Genomic DNA, 19,160 nt, shown 5'->3' with positions numbered 1-19,160 from the left:
CCAGTAATGAAAGTAATCCACCCTTTAATAGGAAGAGTCATGGCAGTGATGAGACAATGGCAGTGAAATTCAGGGCCTCTTTCAAGGATTGAATGTGGAGGCTCAACGCCAAGAATGACAGCCAGAGGCCTTAGATTCCACTCTCATCCCAAGCTGGCTTACTGAGTGATGCCAAGCTTCTGGAGATGCTGGAAAGTCAAATGAAGACTCTTCAGGCAGACTCCAGCACACAGATGGGATCATGTTATGAGCAGAGGGTTTGAACTTTAGGCTCTTATTGTTAGAAACCAGCACTCCAGGCAGCCACTTAGGGTCCCAGCTTAGCCCATGCAAGGAAGCTAACACATGAGGTCTTGGGAAGGTGGGACTCCTCTTTTCACCCATTCCCCAGACCCCATCCTGTACCGCGGCCACACGCTTACTGCAGCTGGCTTGAGATCTCACAGAATGAAGGGACTGAAGGGCAGTGGAGAGGAGCCACGAGCTGTGCTTGGAGATGATCAAAGCCAGCATTTATTGAGCACTGAGTGTACGCCAGGCCCTGTAGATGCATTAACTGAGGTGATCCTCCCAATAAACCCGTGACATCTGAGGGAAGCAAGGCCCGAAAGGCATGCCATTCGACCGAGGCCTCCCAGGGGAGAAGTGCCGGCCTCATCACGTGAACCCCAGTCTGTCCAGATTGGCCCACCGCAAGCCACTCATATGGCATTGCTGGTCTCCTTTGGAGATCACTTTGCTTTCGTTTTCTTGTTGACTGTTCATCCTCCCAGCACACCCCCCGCCGCTTCCTGCCCAACTGTTAATTCCACAAGGGCAGGGACCATGTATAACTTTTTATTTTCTCACCACTTCTTCCCCAGAGCTCAGCACAGTGCCTGGCTCACAGTCAGGGTTCAATTAAATAAAATGTGTGGACTGATTTTATTCTCCTTGTATTAGTTTGCTCGGGGTGCCATAACAAAGGCCCGCAGACTGGATGGCTTAAATGACAGAAATGTATTGTTTCCCATTTCTAGAGGCTGGAAGTCTGAGATCAAGGTTCTGGCAGGGTTGGTTTCTCCTGAGGCCTCTCTCCTTGGCTTGTAGACGGCCGTCTTCTCCCTGTGTCTTCACGTGGTCTTCCCTGTGTACATGTCTGTATCTTAATCTCCTCTTCTTATAAGGACACCAGTCATATTGGATCAGGGCCCACCCTATTGACCTCATTTAACCTTAATTACCTCTTTAAAGACCCTACCTCTCAATATAATCGCATTCTGAGGTATTGCAGGTCAGTACTTCAGCGTATGAACTTGTGGAGGGGGGACACAGTTCAGCCGATAACACTCTATTCATGGCAGATGGGGAGGGGTCTTTGTTGCCCCTTCTCCCAACCCTGAGCATGTCGTACACACTCTGGAAAAGCTTGGGGGTGGACATCATGACTTCTCTGAGATGCCGACAAAGACGGGGCACCTTGCCATTCTCAAACTTGCCACGGATGGATGTGGGCCTGGGACAGCTGCTGCAGGTCCCCACGGGGCAGGTGGGGTTGGGAGAGGCGAAGTGGGCTGCACAATGGTTTTCCCAGGGCCCCTCTGTGGAGAGTGATGGGAGAACCCAAAGCCTGAAGAGGAGATAAAATATCTGTGCCCTCTCAACGTTTTTTAATAGACAAAGCATGTTGTTTTCATGAATCACAAGCCCAGCAGCTCCAGTAACAGTGGCTTTCAACAATTTCTCTGAAGAGCTCAAACTGCGTGATGGATTCAGTTTCACCGGGCTTTATGTGCTATAAAAATAGAGGCTATAGAGGCTGGGTGACATTCATATCGGGCTGCTTACACTTAATCACAGAAGCACAGTGGGTGGGCTGGCTGATGCCAGCATCCCAGAGTCCTGGGGCTGACCGAGCATTGAGGGAGGGGTGCTGGCAGAGCACTGTGTCCCCCAACCTGCTTCCACCCAAGCCATGGGGCTCCGGAAGGGCCCTATCTGTTTGGAGCCCTGGGCCTAGCTTGGTCGGGGAGGCATGAGACAAGCCATAGCCACAGAGCATGTGGAACTTTCTGCTAGGTTGGAGCGGGGGGGCTGCCAGAGAAAGCCTTCCTGAAGAAGCTATATCCAATCTAAAGCTTGAAGGATGAGCAGAAATCAGTCAGGCAAAAAGAATAGAAGACAGGGCTTCCCTGGTGGCGCAGTGGTTGAGAGTCCGCCTGCCGATGCAGGGGACGCGGGTTCGTGCCCCGGTCCGGGAGGATCCCACATGCCGCGGAGCGGCTGGGCCCGTGAGCCGTGGCCGCTGGGCCTGCGCGTCCGGAGCCTGTGCTCCACAACGGGAGAGGCCACAACAGTGAGAGGCCCGCGTACCACAAAAAAAAAAAAAAAAAAAAAAAGAATAGAAAAAGAATAGAAGACAATTAAACCAGGCGGAGGGAGAACATGTGAAGAGGCCAGGAGGCCAGCAAGGCCATCATGTTTTGAAGGCAACAGAAGAAGCCAGGGTAGCAGAAGGGGAAAGACTTGTCCATGTAGGGCTCCCTAGGCCACACTCAGTATTGTCGTCTTTCTTGATAGTGGGAACAAGAGGCCATGACCACGCCTATTATATTGGCAACAATCTCTCTGCCTGCTGTATGGAGAACGGGCTCAACAGGATCAAAGAGATAAGGTAGGAGGCTATGGCAGTCATCCAGGCAAGAGATAGTGATGGGATTGGCTAGGTTGGTGAGAGAGGAGACAGACAGAAGTAAACCATGGAGAAGATGTTTCCTCAGACACTGAATTACATGTTTAAGAGGTTGTATGAGGGTTCTCCAGACACAGAACCCATATGAGATATGTTGATCGATATAGAGATATAAATTATCTATCTCTATAGATATGTATCTCTATATAGATATAGAGATAGAGATAGAAAGAGATTGATGTATTGTAAGGAATCGCCTCAGGCAATTGCAATTATGGATCCTGGGAAGTCCCACAATATGCCCTCTGCTAGCTGGAGTCCCCGGAAAGCCAGTGGTGTGAGTTCCAGTTCAAAGGCAGAGTAAGATCAATGTACCAGCTGAAGTAGATCTTCCGCCTTTTGGTGCTATTCGTAGCCCTTAATGGATTGTATGACGCCCACTTACATCGGGGAAGGCCGTGTGCATTACTCAGTTCACCAATTCAGATGTTGATATCACCCGAGCCCCATGGCAGACACATCCAAAAATCGTGTTTAGCTAAATATCGGGACACCCTGTAGTCCAGTCAAGTTAACACACAAAATTAACCATCACAGAAGGAACAGAACCATGCATAGTCACTGACTGGGTTGGGAGGGGGCTGGGAGGAGTCCCACATGACTCTCAGCTCTGGGGGCTCGGTTAGATGGTGGGACCATTCTCCACGGAGGTAGAATAGGTTCACTTCCACTGGAGCAAGAGTAGGCTGCGGGGAGGATGTTGAGTGTGTGGTGTGGAGTGTGTCTGAGGGGAACTAAAGAGGGAGGACTAGGCTGAAGGAGCAGATAGCGGGGTCATTTGTGCATTACCACAAAGATGCTAAATGAAGTCTGGGTATGGGCCCAAAGGGCCACGAGAGACGTCAGACAGGCAGGGGCAACCCACTGGTGTATAGAGTCCTGGAAAGCGGGGGAGGAGAGGGTTTCTAGCAGAAGAGACAGGACAATGATATGAAATGCGTCCAGGAAATCAAGCTAAGACGAGTGAGGTGGGTCCATTGCATTGAGATGCTAGGAGGGCATTGGTGACCTTGGCCTGGGGCACTTTCAGTTGAGTAGTAAGCCGGACTCGAATGAGGAGAGGACTATCTGGGAGGTAAAAGAGAGGAGACAGAGTCTGCGGTGGGGGCAACACTTTCCAGGAGTTGAGAAAGGACATTAGCATGAGGGAGACCAAACACCATGGCAGGACAGTTGGGGTTTTTTACGTTTGTTTGTTAGTTTACCATTCAGGTCATTTTTATTCAACAACTGATGAGTTCCTACCACGAGTCAGGCAGTGCACGAAGTGCAGGGGTGACAGAGAGAGGTGAGCAAAGCCCACAAGGTCCCTGCCCTCATGGAGCTGCTCTCCTAGTGCTGAGAAAGATGTGGCAATGTTTCTGGGCTGAAGAGAGTCACCCTGGAGGATGCAGAGCTAGGTCACCGATAGAACTGAAGCCGGGGCCCAAGCTCGAGGGCCACCAGCTCTGCCAGCAGCGGACAGTTCATCCTTTGAAACGAACAAGCAGGACGGACGGTCTTGAGGACCGGTGTGCAAATCCCGCAGCACCAGCTTCAAGCTGGAACTCTGCTAGGAGCTGAGTGCCCCCACATTCCATGGCCCCTTCCCCACTGTTTTCAGGTGGGATCACCTAGGGCCACACAGCCGTAACTGAGGAGCCATGGCGGGGGGGTGGAGGAGAGCAGCCAGACCGCTGGCTCCGTCTTCCAAGAGTGAAGGGCAGGGCAGGGCGGGTCAGGGGCTAGAGGATGTTTGCTGGAACTCTCTTGAGCCATTGCCTCCCTCAGACCTTCTCCTGTTCCCACAAAGACCCTGGGTGGCCAGTCTGAAGACATGGATTTGCGTCTAAGCCCCGCCACTGAACTGCTAAGTGAACTGGCTCACATCCCGGCCCTCCAAGGGCTCCAAATTGTCGATCTGTACCATGGGGGCTACTGGGAAGAGGAGCGGTTTCGTGGATGGGAGAGCTTGTCGTTAGTTTGCCGGGCCTGTTTCTCACTCACCCCGGGTTCTCCTCTCTGTGCCTTCCTCCAGATCAGAGGGGCTGCGGCTGCGCGTGCTTTTGAGCAGCTCAGCATCTGCACCTTTACAGCACTTTTTCCACCTCTTCGTTATTGCTGGGACATTTTCCTTTGGCCCCAGACTCTTGAATTTGACATACACGTCACATTTCAGTCATTGGTTATGGACACAATTGAAAGCAGATGCGGTGCTCTATGAGGAATCACCTGGCAGGCAAAGCCTAGGACTCTGCAAGGTCACTTTATCCAATCCCATCCCTGAGGAATCAGGAGAGAGGTCCTTCCCCACCCACGACAAGGGTTCCCTGCTCCAGAGGCGCAGTTGACCGATAGGCAAGTGCCTGTGCCCTCCGGGTTTCAGAATCTACCGCCAGCTTTGTGTGGAAGGGATTCATGGGCCAACGGGGAGACAGGAAGGAAGGGGGGACAGCAGGGGCAGCAGCTGCTACACCGAGGTGGGGTGGGCTCTGGGGACAGAGGGCAGGTTTCCTGTCATCACGCTTCGCTCTTGGTCCTGCTCTTGTCCCACCTGTGGGGCAAGATGTGTGGCAAGATGGCCCCCGGGCCATCGGCCAGCAACAATCACCCCAAGCTAGGTGGCTGCACCTCCCCCTGCCTGGTCCAGGCAGCTGCACTTCACGGGGGGCCGCTGTAGTAGCTGATCTGAAGGGACCCAGAGCATCTCAGCAGCACGGTTCTGCCGGATCTGGGGCTGTGTCAACGTCTTTAACTCACTTCTGCTGAAGCTGCTCTCTCCCAGACTGGACCAGAGTTCAGGAGGCGTGACCAGCACTTCCACTCAAAGCACGGAAGACTTTTCCATCCACCCGAGTCCCCTGGGACGGCAAAGCTCTAGGGAGCACCCACCACACTCCCAGGGAAGCGGAATGTGGCAGGATTAAGGGCAGGACCGCCACAAAACAACCCCCTGCTACTGGCGCCACAGACCCATGGACTTCCGGCTCATCTGTTTCTATCTGCCCCCGAGAGCAGGAGCTCCACGAGGACGGGGGCCTCGTCCCTAGTCCCAGCGCCTGGCACCCAGCAGGCTTGACGCAAGGTGGTCATTCTGGAGGAGAGAAGCCCACATGTGCAAAGCGAGGAGCTTCCTGTAGCCTCCCGCTGATGGCCCTGTCCCCAGGAGGGGTGGGTTCTAAGGGCTCCCCGGGTGGCCCTGCCACTTACTTCCCTCTCTCTGCTCATGAGGTGGCCCTCTTTCCCTGGGCCAGCTATAGTCCCTGACGTTTGCTTTCTGTCCTTCCTGTCTTTTTAAGGAATGGAAGGACAGCTGCCAGGCTCTGTGAGTCCCCCTTTCCTTTTCCCTCTGTCTTGCGTTGGACCCTGGGGCTCCAGGGATGACCTCAGTACCAGCTGCTTCCAGAAGCAGGAAGCAGAATTGTTTACCGGTTCCTAAGTTTCATTAGCAAGTAGAGAGGAAGCTCCCAGATGCTTGGAAGATCTGGGTTGGCAGCCAAGATCAGGCTCACTTATACTGGGGCTTGAGACTAGAGAGCTGGGGGGCAGCAGACCGTCGCACCCACTAATTTTGAAGGGCCTCTTCCCTAGAACCCCAACACAAGAAAGTGATAAAACATAGCACTGCACTGGGTGAAGAGAGGCTGGAATAGCCCTAACACACTTCCCTGAAACCATGAAACGATTGGAAACTAGATTTTAGCCCAATCTTCCATGTGAGATGGGAAACAGCCTCAGAGCAGAGGACGCAATTTGCCTAAGATGCCCCAGTGTCAGAGGTAGGAGACACTCCCAGGTGTGCTGACCCCGGGCCTGGGTTCCCTCTACCTCCCTCTCCTCCTTGCAAGGGAAGTGGGGGCAGGTAGCAGACATGGCTATGACACCTCAAGCTGGTCAGGAGTCTGAGTAGAGTGTGTGGCTGTCTGAAAAGCTGGGAGAGGCCAGTGGTTGGAAGGTATTGGTGGAGGCAAGTGGTCAGGCAGGCAGACAGACAGCCAGACAGACACAAGACGAGGGCAGACAGGCAGACAGACAGACAGGAAGGCAACAGCCCGAGGTGAACACTTGTTCTGTGGGGAGGAGGGGGCTGGATGCCCTCTAGATTTCAGCACAAACTTGCATGCAATTAACTGGGTTTGTTTGGTCCCCAGTGAAGGCTCTAAGCTCACGATCACCTTTAGGGAAAAAGATGATATGTTTTCTTTGGAGATGCTTAGCTTGAAGGGAGGGAGAGCTTTCGTCCCCATCCCTCTCTGTTAATAAAACAGCTCTTATTTTAATAAAGATTCAAGCCCTCCAGCAGACAGTTCAGAGGAAAGAAATACAGAAGATCAATAAACATATGAAAAATGCTCAGGTCTATTCATAATTAAAGCAATATAAATTAAAACAACAATGAGATAGAGATCATTTTTCACCCATCACAATGATGCCTGTTAGAAAGTTTCATAATATCTTCTATTGACAAGGCTGTGAAGAAACCAGCACTTTCTTCCCCTTGGTGAGGTCCCCCTTGGTGCAGCCTCTTCAGAGGGGACATTGTCAATATTGGTCAAAATTGCCAGCACACGTACTCTAGAACCCCACAATTCCACCTCTAGGCACCAGCTCTACAAAAACACGTAGACTCATGTGCAAAGAGGCATGTCCAGGAATGTTCCCCGCTACATTGTTTATAAAAACAAAAGGCTGAACCTTCTGCATTAACACCAAAGCCCCTCAAAGATCCACAGTTCTGCAGGTTGGGGAACAGTGGGCTCGAGTCCAGGCCAATGAATCTACTTCTCTTGGGCATCCCTGGCCACCGCCCTCTGCCTCTTGCTCCGGGTCAGCACAGTCTCAGGCACACCAACGGCGTGCAAATGCGTGTGGGGCCAATGAGTGAGCCAGTGCACGAGAGGACAGAGTCTTATTACATGAGCAGACGGTTCATAAGAAAGATACAGAACTGGCCTTTAACCATATTAAGAGCAGTTTAACCTTGCTAAGTAAGAAAAATGCTAATTAAAAAAAAAAGCTATCCTGAGACATGGAAACTGACACAGATTTTAGAATTAGTAGACAGGCACGTTAAAATAGTTATAACTGTATTGTGTATGTTCAGAAAGTTTGGTAGAGTCATAGTAGACATAAAAAAGACCCGAGTTATCTTCATAAAGTTGAAAATCACAGTGTTTGTGATGACAAATACATTTGATGGGATTGGCAGTAAATTAGACATAGCAGAGGGAAAGGTTTGTGTACTTGAAGACATAGCAGTAGGAGCCATCTAGAATGAAACACACAGAGTCCATCGGTGTATACAAAGGATAATACACCATAATCAAGTGGGGTTTGTCCCAGGAAGGCAGGGTTGGCTAAACACTTGAAAACCAATCAATGTAATTCATGTCATTAACAAGCTAAAAGTTAAATGAGTGTGATCATACCAATAGATGCAGAAAGAGTATTTGACAATAGGCAACGCACATTCCTTACAGAAACTCTTAGGAAACTGGGAAGAGATGAGAAAATCCCCAGCCTAAACAAAGCAAAACAAAAAGCCTAGACACTAAAGCTGAATTATAAAAGGTTTTAGGCAATAAAATGTGTCTCCCAGCAGTAGCATAAACAGTGTATTCCACACTGGAAAGGAGTAACTTTTAATACCCCCTGCTCCATAGAACAACTTTCTAGTAGCATTCATAAACTAAAGAAAATAATAATGTCCAGAAAATAAATATCGTATAAAATCTATTGATCTGTTTATATATAACTATGACAGTAAAATGTATAAGGGAATCTTAAGAAAACAAAACGTCTGCAAAAGATACAATTTAAGCAGCCACAATTAATGTAATTTTATTTTCTTTCTTTGTTCCATAGTCTCAAAATAACTGACAATTAAAGAAGAATGAATTCCACTTTAAAACCTATTTTTCAAATTCAGCAAGATATTTTATGTTCAAATAGAAGGAAATTTTATACTTCTCAAACCACAAGAGCTTGTACCTTGCAGTTAACACTTTGTTTCGCTGATTTAGGACATAAATAAAAACAAGTTGTGTGTCTTTACCTTGACAATCTTTGTGATATCACTGTGTATTTAGAATCTACTGTTTGAATGTGGTGTGTGTGTGTGTGTGTGTGTGTGTGTGTGTGTGTGTGTGTGTTAGTACATTCCCTCAGGGATTACGGGATGTACAGGAAGTGGTCTCAAAGCCTTCCAAACCGTTAAGAACATTGTATGGAAAGGAAGAGTGTTAACCGTGGCAGCCTGTGTTGGGGACAACGGTATAACAGGATCTTCTCCAAATTAACTCCTTCATAGAAGAAAATGAATTTTTAAAGGATAAGTATAAAACTGTGGCCATATGAAATTTTATACACACACACACACACACACACACACACACACACACATATATACTAGAAGTATATACATATATATGTATATATATACTAGACGTTTGTACCTTTTGAATAATATATAAAATATTAAAACTTGACATAAATGACAACAAACTTTTAGAACTTAAACCAACAAAATTTGGTTTTGCGGAGGAAAGGTATTTAACTACTGACATTATTTTAGAATACTGGAGTATGGAGGCGGTAATAAGAACAGGACCAGCTTTTACTTGGTTTTATTCTTGTAATAAAACTCTTTGCAGGCAATTCCCCCCTTTATTGCCAGCCCTGGGTGCAGGCCACCCGCCTTGCTCCTCCTGTGGGAGGCCACTGCTCCACTCAACATTTCTTAGTGAAAAAAGGGCCTACTCAGTGTTGGGTTTGTGACCTCCAAAAACACCATTCTTTTCTTTTCTTTTTTAACATCTTTATTGGAGTATAACTGTTTTACAATAGTGTGTTAGTTTCTGCTTTACAACAAAGTGAATCAGTTATACATATACATATGTTCCCATATCTCTTCCCTCTTGCGTCACCCTCCCTCCCACCCTCCCTATCCCACCCCTCTAGGTGGTCAAAAAGCACAGAGGTGATCTCCCTGTGCCATGCGGCTGCTTCCCACTAGCCATCTGATTTACATTTGGTAGTGTGTATATGTCCCTGCCACTCTCTCACATCGTCACCGCTTACCCTTCCCCCTCCCCATATCCTCAAGTCCATGCTCTAGTAGGTCTGTGTTTTATTCCCGTCCTACCACCAATCTCTTCATGACATTTTTTTTTTCTTAGATTCCATATATATGTGTTAGCATACGGTATTTGTTTTTCTCCTTCTGACTTACTTCACTCTGTATGACAGACTCCAGGTCTATCCACCTCACTACAAATAACTCAGTTTCATTTCTTTTTATGGCTGAGTCATATTCCATTGTATATATGTGCCACATCTTCTTTATCCATTCATCTGTTCATGGACACTTGGGTTGCTTCCATGTCCTGGCTATCGTAAATAGAGCTGCAATAAACATTTTGGTACATGACTCTTTTTGAATTATGGTTTTCTCAGGGTATATGCCCGGTAGTGGGATTGTGGGGTCGTATGGTAGTTCTATTTGTAGTTTTTTAAGGAACCTCCATACTGTTCTCCATAGTGGCTGTATCAATTTACATTCCCACCAGCAGTGCAAGAGGGTTCCCTTTTCTCCACACCCTATCCAGCATTTATAGTTTCTAGAGTTTTTGATGATGGCAAATCTGACCGGTGTGAGGTGATATCTCATTGTAGTTTTGATTTGCATTTCTCTAATGATTAATGATGTTGAGCATTCTTTCATGTGTTTGTTGGCAATCTGTATATCTTCTTTGGAGAAATGTCCATTTAGGTCTTCTGCCCATTTTGGGATTGGGTTGCTTGTTTTTTTGTTATTGAGCTGCCTGAGTTGCTTATAAATTTTGGATATTAATCCTTTGTCAGTTGCTTCATTTGCAAATATTTTCTCCCATTCTGAGGGTTGTCTTTTGGTCTTGTTTATGGTATCCTTTGCTGTGCAAAAGCTTTTAAGTTTCATTAGATCCGATTTGTTTATTTTTGTTTTTATTTCCATTTCTCTAGGAGATGGGTCAAAAAGGATCTTGCTGTGATTGATGTCATAGAGTGTTCTGCCTATGTTTTCCTCTAAGAGTTTGATAGTGTCTGGCCTTACATTTAGGTCTTTAACCCATTTTGAGTTTATTTTTGTGTGTGGTGTTAGGGAGTGTTCTAATTTCATACTTTTACAGGTAGCTGTCCAGTTTTCCCAGCACCACTTATTGAAGAGGCTGTCTTTTCTCCACTGTGTTTCCTTCCCTCCTTTATCAAAGATAAGGTGACCATATGTGTGTGGGTTTATCTCTGGGCTTTCTATCCTGTTCCATTGATCTATATTTCTGTTTTTGTGCCAGTACCATACTGTCTTGATTACTGTGGCCTTGTAGTAGAGTCTGAAGTCAGGGAGCCTGATTCCTCCAGCTCCATTTTTCGTTCTCAAGATTGCTTTGGCTATTCGGGGTCTTTTGTGTTTCCATACAAATTGTGAAATTCTTTGTTCTAGTTCTGTAAAAAATGCCAGTGGTAATTTGATAGGGTTTGCATTGAATCTGTAGATTGCTTTGGGTAATAGAGTCATTTTCACAATGTTGATTCTTCCAATCCAAGAACATGGTATATTTCTCCACCTATTTGTATCATCTTTAATTTCTTTCATCAGTGTCTTCTAGTTTTCTGCATACAAGTCTTTTGTCTCCTTAGGTAGGTTTATTCGTAGATATTTTATTCTTTTTGTTGCAATGGTAAATGGGAGTGTTTTCTTAATTTCCCTCTCAGATTTTTCATCATTAGTGTATAAGAATGCCAGAGATTTCTGTGCATTAATTTTGTATCCTGCTACTTTACCAAATTCATTGATTAGCTCTAGTAGTTTTCTGGTAGCATCCTTAGTATTCTCTATGTATAGTATCATGTCGTCTGCAAACAGTGACAGCTTTACTTCTTCTTTTCCTATTTGGATTCCTTTTATTTCTTTTTTTCTCTGATTGCTGTGGCTAGAACTTCCAAAACTAGGTTGAATAAGAGTGGTGAGAGTGGGCAACCTTGTCTTGTTCCTGATCTTAGTGGAAATGGTTTCAGTTTTTCACCATTGAGAACAATGCTGGCTGTGCGTTTGTCATATATGGCCTTTATTATGTTGAGGAAAGTTCGCTCTATGCCTACTTTCTGCAGGGTTTTTATCATAAATGGGTATTGAATTTTGTCAAAAGCTTTCTCTGCATCTATTGAGATGATCATATGGTTTTTCTCCTTCAGTTTGTTGATATGGTGTATCATGTTGATTGATTTGCGTATATTGAAGAATCCTTGCATTCCTGGAATAAACCCCACTTGATCATGGTGTATGATCCTTTTAATGTGCTGTTGGATTCTGTTTGCTAGTATTTTGTTGAGGAGTTTTGCATCTATGTTCATCAGTGATATTGGCCTGTAGTCTTCTTTCTTTGTGATGTCTTTGTCTGGTTTTGGTATCAGGGTGATGGTGGCCTCATAGAATGAGTTTGGGAGTGTTCCTCCCTCTGCTATCTTTTGGAAGAGTTTGAGAAGGATAGGTGTTAGCTCTTCTCTAAATGTTCGATAGAATTCGCCTGTGAAGCCATCTGGTCCTGGGCTTTTGTTTGTTGGAAGATTTTTAATCACAGTTTCAAGTTCAGTGCTTGTGATTGGTCTGTTCATATTTTCTATTTCTTCCTGGTTCAGTCTTGGCAGGTTGTGCATTTCTAAGAATTTGTCCATTTCTTCCAGGTTGTCCATTTTATTGGCATAGAGTTGCTTGTAGTAATCTCTAATAATCTTTTGTATTTCTGCAGTGTCAGTTGTTACATCTCCTTTTTCATTTCTAATTCTATTGATTTGAGTCTTCTCCCTTTTTTTCTTGATGAGCCTGGCTAATGGTTTATCAATTTTATTCATCTTCTCAAAGAACCAGCTTTTACTTTTATTGATCTTTGCTATTGTTTCCTTTATTTCTTTTTCATTTATTTCTGATCTGATCTTTATGATTTCTTTCCTTCTGCTAAATTTGGGTTTTTTTTGTTCTTCCTTCTCTAATTGCTTTAGGTGCAAAGTTAGGTTGTTTATTCGAGATGTTTCCTGTTTCCTAAGGTAGGATTGTATTGCTATAAACTTCCCTCTTAGAACTGCTTTTGCTGTATCCCATAGGTTTTGGGTCGTCGTGTCTCCATTGTCATTTATTTCTAAGTACTTTTTGATTTCCTCTTTGATTTCTTCAGTGATCACTTCGTTATTAAGTAGTGTATTGTTTAGCCTCCATGTGTTTGTATTTTTTACAGATCTTTTCCTGTAATTGATATCTAGTCTCATAGCGTTGTGGTCAGAAAAGATACTTGATACGATTTCAATTTTCTTAAATTTGCCAAGGCTAGATTTGTGACCCAGTATATGATCTATCCTGGAGAATGTTCCATGAGCACTTGAGAAAAATGTGTATTCTGTTGTTTTTGGATGGAATGTCCTATAAATATCAAGTAAATCCATCTTCTTTAATGTATCATTTAAAGCTTGTGTTTCCTTATTTATTTTCATTTTGGATGATCTGTCCATTGGTGACAGTGGGGTGTTAAAGTCCCCTACTATGATTGTGTTCCTGTCGATTTCCCCTTTTATGGCTGTTAGTATTTGTCTTATGTATTGAGGTGCTCCTATGTTGGGTGCATAAATATTTACAATTGTTATATCTTCTTCATGGATTGATCCCTTGATCATTATGTAGTGTCCTTCTTTGTCTCTTGTAATAGTTTTTATTTTAAAGTCTATTTTGTCTGACATGAGTATTGCCACTCCAGCTTTCTTCTGATTTCCATTTGCATGGAATACCTTTTTCCATCCCATCACTTTCAGTCTGTAAGTGTCCCTAGGTCTGAAGTGGGTCTCTTGTAGACAGCATATATATGGGTCCTGTTTTTGTATCCATTCAGCCAGTCTGTGTCTTTTGGTGGGAGCATTTAATCCATTTACATTTAAGGTAATTATTGATATGTGTGTTCCTATTACCATTTACTTAATTGTTTTGGGTTGTTCTTGTACGTCTTTCCCTTCTCTTGTGTTTCTTGCTTTGGGAAGTTCCTTTAGAATTTGTTGTAAAGCTGGTTTGGTGCTGCTGAACTCTCTCAGCTTTTGCTTGTCTGTAAAGGTTTTAATTTCTCCATCAAATCTGAATGAGATCCTTGCTGGGTAGAGTCATCTTGGTTGTAGGTTTTTTTCCTTCATCACTTTAAATATGTCCTGCCACTCCCTTCTGGCTTGTAGAGTTTCTGCTGAAAGATCAGATGTTAGCCTTATGGGGATTCCCTTGTGTGTTATTTGTTGTTTTTCCCTTGCTGCTTTTAATATGTTTTCTTTGTATTTAATTTTTGACAGTTTGATTATTATGTATCTCGGCGTGTTTATCCTTGGGTTTATCCTGTATGGGACTCTCTGTGCTTCCTGGACTTGATTGACTATTTCCTTTCCTATATTAGGGAAGTTTTCAACTATCATCTCTTCAAATATTTTCTCAGTCCCTTTCTTTTTCTCTTCTTCTTCTGGGACCCCTATGATTCGAATGTTGGTGCATTTAATGTTGTCCCAGAGATCTCTGAGACTGTCCTCAGTTCTTTTCATTCTTTTTTCTTTATTCTGCTCTGCAGTAGTTATTTCCACTATTTTATCTTCCAGGTCACGTATCTGTTCTTCTGCCTCAGGTATTCTGCTATTGATCCCATCTAGAGTATTTTTCATTTCATTTATTGTGTTGCTCATCGTTGCTTGCTTCCTCTTTATTTCTTCTAGGTCCTTGTTAACTGTTTCTTGCAATTTGTCTATTCTATTTCCAATATTTTGAATCATCTTTACTATCATTATTCTGAATTCTTTTTCAGGTAGACTGGCCATTACCTCTTCATTTGTTAGGTCTGCTGTGCTTTTATCTTGCTCCTTCATCTGCTGTGTGTTTTTCTGTCTTCTCATTTTGCTTATCTTACTGTGTTTGGGGTCTCCTTTTTGCAGGCTGCAGGTTCGTAGTTCCCTCTGTTTTTGGTGGCTGTCCCCAGTGGCTGAGGTTGGTTCAGTGGGTTGAGCAGGTTTCCTGGTTGGGGGGGACTAGTGCCTCTGTTCTGGTGGATGAGGCTGGATCTTGTCTTTCTGGTGGGCAGGTTCACGTCTGGTGGTGTGTTTGTGGATGTTGGTAGCCTTATTATGATTTTAGGCATCCTCTCTGCTAATGGATGGGGCTGTAGACCTGTCTTGCTCTTTGTTGGGGATAGGGTGTCCAGCACTGTTCGTTGCTGGTCCTTGAGTGAAGCTGGGTCTTGGTGTTGAGATGGAGATGTCTGGAAGATTTTCGCTGTTTGATATTACGTGGAGCTGAGAGGTCTCTTGTGGACCAGTGTCCTGAGGTTGGTTCTCCCACCTCAGAGACACAGCCTTGACACCTGGCTGGAGTGCCAAGAGCCTTTAATCCACACGGTTCAAAATAAAAGGGAGAAAAAAATAGAAAGGCAAGAAAGGAAGGAAGGAAGGAAGGAGGAAGGGAGGGAAGGAAGGAAGGAAGAAAGGAAGGGAGGGAGGAAGAAAGGAAGGGAGGAAGGAAGAAAGGAAGGAGGGAATAAAGGAAGGAAGGGAGGAAGGAAGGAAGGAGGGAAGTAGGAAAGAAAGAAGGGAAGAAAGGAAGAAAGAAAGGGAGAAGACAAAATAAAGTAGGGTAAAAAACAGTTATTAAAATAAAAATAATTATTAAGAAGAAAAATTTCTATTAAAGAAAAAAAAACCAAAAAATAAAAAAATGAAAAAAATAAAAAAAAAACGGGTCGGTCTAACCCTAGGACAAATGGTGAAAACAAAGCTATACAGACAAAATCTCACACAGCAGCACACACATCCACACTCACAAAAAGAAAAAAGGGGAAAATAATAGTATATCTTGCTCCCAAAGTCCACCTCCTCAACTTGGGATATTTCGCTGTCTATTCAGGTTTTCCACAGATGCAGGCACTTCAAGTTGACTGTGGAGATTTAATCCGCCGCTTCTGAGGCTGCTGGGAGAGACCTCCCCCTCTCTTTGTTCGCACAGCTCCTGGGGTTCAGCTTTGGACTTGGCCCCGCCTCTGCGCGTAGGTCGTCCGCCCTTCGCTCAGACAGGACGAGGTTAAAGGAGCAGATGATTCAGAGGCTCTGGCTCACTCAGGCGTGGGGGGGGGGGGGGCCGGGGGGGCGGGGGAGGGGCACGGAGGCGGGGCGAGCGTGCGACGTCAGAGGTTGGCGTGACGCTGCACCGGCCCGAGGCGCACCGCGCGTTCTCCCGAGGAAGCAGTCCCTGGATCCCGGGACCCCGGCGGTGGCGGGCTGCACAGGCTCCCGGGAGGGCCGGTGTGGAGAGTGACCTGTGCTCACACACAGGCCTCTTGGTGGCGGCAGCAGCAACCCTAGCGTCCCACACCCGTCTCTGTTTTCCGTGCCGACAACCGCGGCTCGCGCCCGTTTCTGGAGCTCCTTTACGCGGTGCCCTTAATCCCCTCTCCTCGCGCACCAGGAAACAGAGGTAAGAAAAAGTCTCTTGTCTCTTCGGTAGCTCCGCGCCCGTTTCTGGGGCTCCTTTACGCGGTGCGCTTAATACCCTCTCCTCGCGCCCCTAATACCCTCTCCTCGCGCCCCAGGAAGCAAAGAGGGAAGGAAAGGTCTCTTGCCTCTTCGGCAGATCCAGACTTTTTCCCGGACTCCCTCCCGGCCAGCCGTGGCGCACTAGCCCCTTCAGGCTGTGTTCATGTCGCCAACCCCAGTTGTCTCCCTGTGATCCGACCGAAGCCCTCAGCTCAGTTCCCAGCCCCGCCCGCCCCGGCGGCTGAGCAGACAAGCCTCTCGCGCTGGTGAGTGCCGGTCGGCACCGATCCTCTGGGCGAGAATCTCTCCGCTTTGCCCTCCGCACCCTGTGGCCGCGCTCTCCTCCGCGGCTCCGGAGCTTCCCCCTCCGCCACCCGCAGTCTCTGCCCGCGAAGGGGCTTCTAGTGTGTGGAAACCTTTCCTCCTTCACGGCTCCCTCCCACTGGTGCAGGTCCCGTCCCTATTCTTTGTCTCTGTTTATTCTTTTTTCTTTTGCGCCACCCAGGTACGTGGGGAGTTTCTTGCCTTTTGGGAGGTCTGAGGTCCTCTGCCAGCGTTCGGTGGGTGTTCTGTAGGAGAAGTTCCACGTGTAGATGTATTTCTGATGTATTTGTGGGGAGGAAGGTGATCCCCGCGTCTTACTCTTCCGCCATCTTCTTGGGAATCTCCACCATTATTTTCTTTCCTTTCTTCCCCCCTTCCTTCCCCCCATCTCCCCCTGTCTCTTTCTTTCCTTTTCTTTCTTATTTATTTATTATACGTTTTTAAAGTTTACTTTCCATTTACAGTTATTATAAAATGCTGGCTAGATTCCCCATGGCGTACACTACGTCCTTGAGCCCATCTTACACCTGATAGTTTGTACCTCCCACTTCCCCACACCTATCTTGCCCCTTGCCCCTTCCCTCTCCCCGCTGGTAACCAGGAGTTTGTTCTCTATACCTGTGAGTCTGCTTCTTTTTGGTTATATTCTCTACTTTGCTGTATTTTTAGATGTCATAAGTGATATCATACAGTATTTGTCTTTCTCTGTCTGACTTATTTTACTTAGCATGATGCCCTCCAAGTCCACCCTTGTTGCTGCAAATGGCAAAATGTCATTCTTTTTTATGGCTGAGTAGTATTCCATTGTATATATGTACCACGTCTTCTTTATGCATTCCTCTGTGGATGGACACTTCCATACCTCAGCAATTGTAAATAATGCTGCTATGAACATTGGGGTGCATGTATCTTTTTGAATTAGTGTGGGTTTTTTTTTTTTGGATATATACCCAGGAGTGCAATTTCTGGGTCATATGGTAGTTCTATTTTTAGTTTTCTGAGAAATCTCCATACTGAAAACCATCTGGACTAACGTTTAGTAAGGCAAGATGATTGGGTGTTTGGAGGGCTGTCAGCTGCTGACATCCTATGGTGAGATGTCACAAACACTATGATGAGGTAGGTGCCCTGGGGGCGACCACTGTGTAAGCCTTTTTAGGAGGTGGCACTGCCACTCCACACGTAACAGCACCCCCCGCCCCCAGCTAAGTCCCCTCTCCCGCACACACACGCGCGGGAACACTAAGTCCTTGTCTTCTTGTCCCACGGGAAGTGCATCTGTGGGGCTCCGTCCTGACCGAGTCCTTCTCCCCACTGTCTGGCTAACTGGACCTTCTGGTCCGACCCCCAATGCTGCAGCACCCGTCTCCCTCCCTCTTCACCTACTTGCTTCTTCCCTTCCTTGTCTGCTCCCCACCATCAGAGAACTCTGACACACACACTGTCACATCATCAAGTGGATTTTATTTAATCTCCACAATTAATGAACCCTGTCGGTATAAGATTCAGGGTCTCGATAGTTGGCCATTTCCCAGTGGTGAGACCCCTGGAGATTTCTGAGGTCTCTGGCCCTGCTCTGCCCGTCGTTTCAGCTGGAGAGGTGGGCTCCTCCGACGGCTTTCTTAACCTTCTTTGATGGGGCGCGAGCTTTCCGAGAGGCTTTTTTGCGGGAACTCCCTGGAAGGTGCCTCTTTGAACGTGCGGTTGCCTTGGCCACCTAGAAAGACAAGAGGGTGAGCACAGAAGGACACCGGTTTGGGGGAGAGGGTGGGGTATGGATGGGAATGGGGGCTTCAGGGGCTACCCACTGCTTCAGTTGGAGCGGCGGCCTTCTCCACCATCTCTGGGACCTGTGTGGGTTCCTTCTGAGTCAGCTCTTCACTCACCTTGGAACAGCTGCTGCAAAGCACATACCCTTTGGCTTTCTTAACCTTCTTTGATATGGTGCGAGATTTTGGAGAGGCTTTTTTGCTGGAACTCCCTGGAAGGTGCCTCTTCAGTCTCCTGGTTGCCTTGGCCACCTAGAAAGACAAGCGGGTGAGCACAGAAGGACACGGGTTTGGGGGAGAGGGCGGGGTACGGATGGGAATGGGGGCTTCAGGAGAAGGGATATGGGCTGAGATGGGGTATGTGCCGGGCAAGGACAGGGGAGGGGTTCTTATGGGGGGGGTGCCAATGGGCAAGAGGAGCTTGGGTGGGTTCAGCTCACCTTGACCCTGCTTCCGGGTCTCTTTTGATGGGGAGTCTTCTCCTTCATCCCTCTGGTGTTTCGAGTCAGCTTGGAGTCCATAACTGCTCTAGGCCCTTGTGGCTTCCTGGTCGCCTTGGCCATGTCGAAGACTCACAGCAGCAGTGTTCCCCAGAGCTCCTGACCACCCTTATATAGCCCTCCCCAGAATGCCGTGGGTGGGGCCGCATCACTCAGCTTTATGACGTCAGCAAGTCACTCCCCCAGCCAATGGTGGCCCTGGGTGGGCCTTGACATCACAGAGCCCCATCCTGACACCTCTGGGGGAGGATGGGAAGCAAGCCAGATGTTCTGGTGGGAGAAAGG

General features: G+C 46.7%; 1 protein-coding gene across 1 annotated transcript; it reads right to left on the bottom strand.

Annotated features, from left to right (window-relative positions):
* Positions 1 to 18,194: 18,194 nt before the first annotated feature.
* LOC136793454 (uncharacterized protein CXorf51A-like) lies at positions 18,195 to 18,938 on the bottom strand. Its single transcript, XM_067023902.1, has 3 exons — positions 18,816 to 18,938; positions 18,493 to 18,627; positions 18,195 to 18,323 (listed from the first exon to the last, which is right to left on the bottom strand). Exons 1-3 carry the CDS (start codon positions 18,936 to 18,938, stop codon positions 18,195 to 18,197), a joined length of 387 nt encoding a protein of 128 aa, XP_066880003.1.
* Between the last annotated feature and the right edge of the window lie 222 nt (positions 18,939 to 19,160).

Source organism: Kogia breviceps, chromosome X (assembly GCF_026419965.1).
Source record: "Kogia breviceps isolate mKogBre1 chromosome X, mKogBre1 haplotype 1, whole genome shotgun sequence".
Lineage (NCBI taxonomy): Eukaryota > Metazoa > Chordata > Mammalia > Artiodactyla > Physeteridae > Kogia > Kogia breviceps.
Note: the sequence above shows the minus strand (reverse complement) of the source record. Positions and strands in the feature narration are given on the sequence as shown.

What these genes read in the sequence shown, in the direction of transcription:
- LOC136793454 (XM_067023902.1), bottom strand. Translation starts at nt 18,938, where the DNA reads ATGGCCAAGGCGACCAGGAAGCCACAAGGGCCTAGAGCAGTTATGGAC. An exon ending in GACCCGGAAGCAGGGTCAAG is followed by an intron (nt 18,628 to 18,815) that starts GTGAGCTGAACC and finishes TTGTCTTTCTAG; the next exon opens with GTGGCCAAGGCAACCAGGAG. An exon ending in TTTGCAGCAGCTGTTCCAAG is followed by an intron (nt 18,324 to 18,492) that starts GTGAGTGAAGAG and finishes TTGTCTTTCTAG; the next exon opens with GTGGCCAAGGCAACCGCACG.